We start from the raw sequence: 6,859 nt of genomic DNA, 5'->3' as shown, positions 1-6,859 counted from the left end.
AAAACTGTGAAATCTCTCATTAGCCCACATTTGGCAGGATATTTAGATGTCAAAGATCACAAAGAATCCTGGACAGTAAAAAGCAACTATTAGAAGCATGATTTCCATCCACTATATGTTTGCCTCAAAGAGAATTCAGATACCGGGTTTCTGGCTTTCATCACGAGTCAATGGCTGTCGCTCCTTGCTGCCCATCGTGGGCAATAAGGAGGTTCAGGCAGGGGGGAGCAAGGATTTGTGAGGCAAAAATCCTGGCAATGTTCCCCAGTGGGGTCTGGGGAGCTCACTGCATCCCGCTATGCCACTCAAGCCCGTGTCGCCAACTTGAAAGGCAGAACTAGTGTGACCTGGGAGTGTGTCCCTGCTATGGATGAGCCTCCATCTTTGACATGATTTGTGCTTGGTTTCTCCATAATTTGGAATATTGGCGTTAATCAAGAGGCTCTTCTGGACCAACATATGCCAATGAGCTGCAATCAATCAGCTGCCGAAAGGACTGGGCTTGGTTTTTTGAAGGGAAAGGAGGACAAGGTGCTTTGTTCTTTCATATGGTTTTCAAATGGTGTTTATTTTTGCCCTCCCCTGCAAAATGAAACATAGCCGCTGCTATGTTATTCTGTCTTTTACCAAAGAAAAGAGGGGGGAGGCTTTTTATTTATGCTCAACAAGGAATTTAACAAGGTATTATTATGCCCTCCCCCCTTGACCAAGGTGGAATGGACTTTATTTAAAATTATTTTTGGATTGGACCAGGAGTGTGATGGAGCAATGCAGAGTAAAAAGAATGAATCGCTGCCAAACAGATCTAGGTCAACACACACCACAATTGCCTCATTAAGTAAATCATGTTCAGAATACCACAACACACACGTAACTGGCTGTAAAGTAATGTAACATTATATATAATAAAACTGTAATTTAATCGTCATATCAAAAAATTGCAAAGCACTGTTCCTGATGGCAATAACATATCATATTACTATTAACCTTCTATATGTTTTTATTGCCATAAAGTCCAAGGATAGTAAAGTCCAACGATTACAACGTGCAGTTCCTGTTGGCAATGCTATTTCATACTGATATCTTCCTTCCGCATCATCCTATGTCTTAAAAGTGTAACAAACGAACTTGCCTTCTGCATAATCCTATGTCTTGAGAGTGTAACAAACAGAACTACTTAGTAGCAATAAGGCAGCTGATGATAGACCAGTTATCAGGATACGCCCTTGTTTCGCCCCTTGGGCTTCTTCAGCGACAAGGTTTCCAGGAGATTTTTAAGACATAGGACGATTTCCCCCTAAATGCAGCCTAGCTGAGGCAATCATCTCATGAGGAGGAAAACAAGACCCTATTGGTTATTTTCATGGAGTGCTACATTTCTCAGATCTCTGATGGTAGTATTTTTATTTTAAATGTTTGGGAAAGGCAGTGACTCTTACAACACTATGTTCCTTTGTTGCATGGCCTCCTTGAAAAGGTCGTTGACTTTTAAGTCTCACTTGACTATGAAATGTAAAGCATTACTTGCTTTTTTTTGCCATTTCAACCCCCCTTTCTATGCACAGCCTGTCTGTGAGAATAGCTCAAGCAGATCTTTACTGACACTCTGAGCCCCAATTCAAATGGCAGCTATCTAATGAGCCATCCCATGAAGAGAAGCTGTTGTCTGTAGAAGTCATTGGCTCAGACAGCCTCTATGAGGGCATCCTTGTAGAATGACTCCTCTCTCACCTTGTCCTTTTTGCAGGAAGTGTCATCACTGCTTCTCCCCATTAGCATTCTCCTTAGTGGCCTTGATTTTCCTCATTCCTAGACTATCACTTTGTTTGTCAAGTCAAAGCTGCTGCAGAAAGAAGGGCAGTTGGTGAGTAACAGCAGCGACAGGTCTATTTTGGGTGAAAGGAAAGGCCCAAAAGCAGTTGGAGGGATCCATGAAGGAAATACAGGTCTGTTGCTGTGAGAGCTTGAGCAGTGAGGGGAATTTCCATTCTTCCTGGCATCAGTTTCCAGGTGGTTCTGAAGATACCCGGGCTCTCAGCACCATGCATGTCTGTGATTGCTGACTAGTTAGTTTCCCATGGGGGAAGCCACTGCTATTGCTAGGGAGAACTACCAAGTTCCAGTAACATGCACCAGAGTGGATCTCATTTGAACCAGTAACTTCTACAGTCAGAGGAAGATTTCTATTCATATGGTGGGCCCAGTAAAAGACTGTAACAAAGGACATTTTAGGAATATGACCAATCATTCTGGAGTATTGATATTGCTCCCAAAAGCTCACTGTTGCATAAAAAGTTTATCAAATTTAACAGCAGGCAAAATTGCAAGTCATAATGCTGTGGGGTCTTCTTTTTCGACAGAGCAGTGCTTAGCATGAATACAGAAGATGGCCTTCTGTCCGAGCAATTATAATAAATATACTTTGGGAGAAATAACACACATGTCATGGCAGTGCACATGTTGGACAGCAGATTCCTATTCCCAGCTTAGTACAGATGCTTTGAGAAATTCTGACTTACGGTTGTATTTCCCAGAGCATCTGTTCTAACCTAGGAACAGGATTTTCTTCTACAGCATACATCAAAAGTAAAATGAACCTTTAATTTCTTTGTGCAATTCAGTATAGTATACCAAAGTGATGCTGATACAAAGTGTCATGGATTAAATTGCTGGTACAGGGCATTCAAATGTAACTGCATGGTGGGAAATTTTGCTGTCTCCATGGGCAGCTTTCTGTATGTATGCAAAATTCCCATTGAGAACAATAAATAAATAATAAATAAGCCTTTATTGTCATTACATCACCAGAGACCTTCCCTGCTGAGTAGGCAGGGCTTGTCTACATGTCCCTTTCAACAGATCTACAAAGCTGAATATGCCTAAAATCATTCTGCTTTGTAAATCCAGAGGAATTTAAAGTTTAAAAGCACTACAGAGACAATCTGCTATCCAGCATGGGCAGGGCACACTAGTCATAATTTCCTTAAGCATACCTGCCCTGTTGGCCAAATGTTTGCTCCATCTTCACAGTATAACAAGAACTGCAGTTTTAAATCATGAACCACAAATCCCCACTTACCTTGGTTACCTACAAATTGCTTGTCTACCATTATTACTTATTCAGATGCATAACTTCGTTCTAGAGACAGAGACAGTACAGAGATGGTTTGCCTTAGAAATGGGATCATGCTTACGCTTTTTCAATTATTTTTACATAGAATTTCATTTACGTGTGAAATCACTATTATCCTAACCCTCAGTTCAAAACTTTTAAGACACCTTGAACATCAGTATTAGTTTTATCCAACCAACAAACATAAGATACTGACTTTTATCTAAGGCTATGATGATATTAGAAATATTTTTTATTAAATATGAATATATTCTATGCAAGATATGATCCAGAAAACAAAATCTTGGAAGATAATCGGAAGCTATAAATCTTCTCAAGGTCATAAGTGAAACAAAAATAATTAGTCTTAGAAGGCTGTAGAAGCTGTGTGCCAGATGGCTTGGGGCTAAATAAGGAAAAGCTTATTCAGGTATAAAGGAAATGTTAGTAATTTGACTCAGGTGCAAGTCAGCATGCACCACAACTGCAGACATCAGGAAATAGCTTAAATATTGGAAATAAATGCACAAAGAACAGCCATTTTAAAAAGCCGGTAGTCTGCACACCATGCTCAACAGTCTAAAAATCCCTTGCTGTTCAGGATCATACCCATCTAGCTGTGCGTATCTGCATATGTAAGGCTTCTGTTTAGGTATCATTTGTTGAATCCGAAACTGAAGATGAAAAGTAGACATGTGCAGGAATGCCTTTTGTAAACCAAACTAGATTGGGATTGCAAATCTCTTTCTGTTGTGTGCAGGAGATTTGAGTTTTGCTTTGTGTACCATGTGGATGAGATTGTCCAGAGCAGCCATCAGTTGTCACCAAAAGAAACTGACCAATGGGCAAAGACAACTCCCCCCCATCAAATCCCCCTCCATGGCAATGCACACATTGTAGCCAACATTTTCAGCGCTCCAGAAGATGCCTTTCACTATACATGACTTCACCAATTCCCCCCCCCAAAAAAAAACACACTCTCCCCTTACAGACATTCTCGCCATTAGTGGAAATGCGAAGTAAGGCTCTGGATTTATTTGGTGAAGACCTACACACACAGTTCACAGCTGTTAATATTTAAAGCAGCCTCAGACTGTCCAGTCTTCTTTGTCTAATCACTCCTTGTTTCAATAACTAAGGTGTGTGATTATTTCTTATTATTTTTACCAAACGTGGGAGTAATGATGCTCCAGCAAATTGCCACGATGAAAACTAATTAAAAAGCAAGCAAGATTCTCTTAAGATTTGCTTGATGTTTTAAACAATCAGGAAGATACTGCATTTTGGGGAGTGTATAGTTGCTTAGAAGAATCCCAAACGTGTGAGCAAAGGATAAATTTGTAACAAGGAAAAGCAAATTGTTAAGTAGTGATCCCTATCTCCTGGTGTGTGTGTTTTTGTATATGACAAAGGGTATCTATAATGCATAAATTGCTTAGCAGTTGGATTTGTCACCAAGATAAAATCCTATACTAAGAAAGATATTGTGGCATTGATTAATAACATTCTAATTAACACTGTGTCTTCTGGGAAGTTCTCAAAAGAACTTCACTGCTAGGCACTCTAGCCTTTTCACAGTAGAGACCAATTCATTCAGTCAGCTCTAACACAAGATAACTAGATCCAAGACTAGATTAAGTCATTACTAGATTTCTAATTTGTTTCTACTGTCTCCTGCATCCCTTTTTAAAGGTTGGAGGGAGTAGAAAACAAAACTTTCCTGGCAATTTAGTGTAGATTAGAAGAAAGGGATATGCAGAACTAACTGGTTCAGATAATTGCTTATATGTACAGCCATTAATTATCTTGAGTATTACTACATAAATTTAGAGGTCTCCAGAGGCTAGTTTCTGTGCTAGTTTGCTGCCACAGAAACAAGAAAGCTTTGTGGCACCTTAAATATATTTATTATGGTATAACCTTTTATGGACTAGAGTACACATAAAGTATTATTCTCAATTGGGAGGTTTACCTTAATAATTTTATTAGGCTTTAAGTTGCCACAAAACTCTTTCTTGATTTGAAAGATAGGTTGGAATGAACCCTTTATTACAGCTAAGTGAGTGTGATCAAGAAGCAGATTTTCTTCAGTGTAAAGTGGTGGTCTGGGTTTAAACTGGAACGTTTACTAGGGCAGAAGGAACAACAGTGATGCTATGACAACAAAGGGGGGAATTGTTGCAATAACTTTAAGAGAAAAACTGACAGCCTCTGTTAAAAAGAAGCGAAGTGACAGCGAAAGCACCTTGCTTCCATTCCAAATCTCTCCTTTTATTTGTAAAGACTGGCATTACAATCAAAAAAGGACTCAAAATGGAGTGATGTACACATCATTAGTGTTTCATGAGGCAAATAATGAAATCCCTGAATGGATATTGCTTCACCTTGGAATTTAAAAATTGACCTAAGAAAAACCTTAATTCCACTAATGATCACAAATGGCAAAATGAACAAAAAGGAAAACAACAAAAAGAAAATAAATCCAAACTACTGGCAAGTTCATAACATATACATAGTGGGTTGATGACACTGGTTTCAAATGTACAATAAAGCCCACAACACTTTATTACTATGAATATTATCGTGAATGTTTTCTCATGTTGATCAACTTGCTTCAGAAGGTTGTTTTTTGTTGTTTTAACTTGCATAATAAACATGCAATGAAATTATTCTTTTTAAAGGTTTTTTCTGCAGTCTTTTTGTTTTCATACAAAGATTTCATAAAGTTGCAGTGTTGCATCAGAGCATTACCAAAATAAGTGTAAGAGATAAAGAGGAAGATACCTGTGAACTGAGCTTAATGAGAAAAAAAACTACTTTTTATCCTGAGACACGCCATAGTCTTATTTAAAAGGTGTGCACAGCCAAATCCCTCCCAAGCCCCTCCTGAAGACAAAATAAATATTAACTGGGAGGAAAGAGAGGACAAATAAAGAAAATAAGATGTCATCATGCACTCATCTTCTGCATAGCTCAACCTACATATAGTAAGGCACTATTTCCCCACAACTTAGCGTCCACAACAATCCTTTACAGCACTCCGTGAACTACAGAGGTCCTTCCAGGATGATGAAATAAATAGATTGAATGAATGTGGCTATCACATTACCCCACGTGTGTTCTCTTAGTTAAGGGAATCATCAGGCAGTCTCAGAGAAAAAAAGCTGTCGAGTCTCTTGTTGTGTGCGTGTGTTCATGTTATGTATGGGGATTTGTTGTGTGGGATATTTTTTCTTCTCTTCCCAGAGTTAAGTTCTCATTGTTCTCAAAGCAAGCATAGAAGAAAAAAGGACAGCTGAGTCATCAAAAAAAGCTTTGGTGCTCCAAACAGCACACTGCTTAATAGATCTGGGAAATCTGGTAACTGTTCCCAAAGGAGTCGGGAGAGGTGTGGATGGTTTCTCAAGAGATAGTCCTCAACTAGAATTAGTTAAGCTGGTCTTCATACTGCTTTCGAAAGCAGTCACCGGCAGGGAAAAATTCCCAGCATCGCTCTTGATACATTTTCCATACGTAGGATTCCTGTAAGACACAGAAGAGAACTATAGTTGAACTTACTTTTAAAATACATTTGAAAGACTTCTGCCACTTACTCTAAAACTTTCACTATTGCAAGTCTGAAGGATTTTGAAAGGATGATCAAAACCTAGTTTTTTATGCTGAAATACGTACTGTACACACTGATTCAACTTTATAGAGAAGGGATCATTAGCCTTATCTGAAAGGTATTTCTCCATGATCTTACAA

At 38.9% G+C, this 6,859-nt stretch overlaps 1 protein-coding gene across 19 annotated transcripts in view; it reads right to left on the bottom strand.

Annotated features, from left to right (window-relative positions):
* Positions 1 to 5,362: 5,362 nt before the first annotated feature.
* Positions 5,363 to 6,859, bottom strand: part of RYR2 (ryanodine receptor 2) — a 243,937-nt gene continuing 242,440 nt past the window's right edge. For all 19 annotated transcript variants that reach the window (XM_083496695.1, XM_083496708.1, XM_083496706.1 and 16 more), the window contains one exon: positions 5,363 to 6,634. In XM_083496695.1, coding sequence (XP_083352821.1) covers positions 6,539 to 6,634 — 96 coding nt within the window. In that variant the 3' untranslated portion in view covers positions 5,363 to 6,538. The remainder of the gene's footprint in view (positions 6,635 to 6,859) is intronic.

The sequence above is a fragment of the Podarcis liolepis genome (assembly GCF_965112155.1).
Source record: "Podarcis liolepis genome assembly, chromosome: 3".
Lineage (NCBI taxonomy): Eukaryota > Metazoa > Chordata > Lepidosauria > Squamata > Lacertidae > Podarcis > Podarcis liolepis.
Note: the sequence above shows the minus strand (reverse complement) of the source record. Positions and strands in the feature narration are given on the sequence as shown.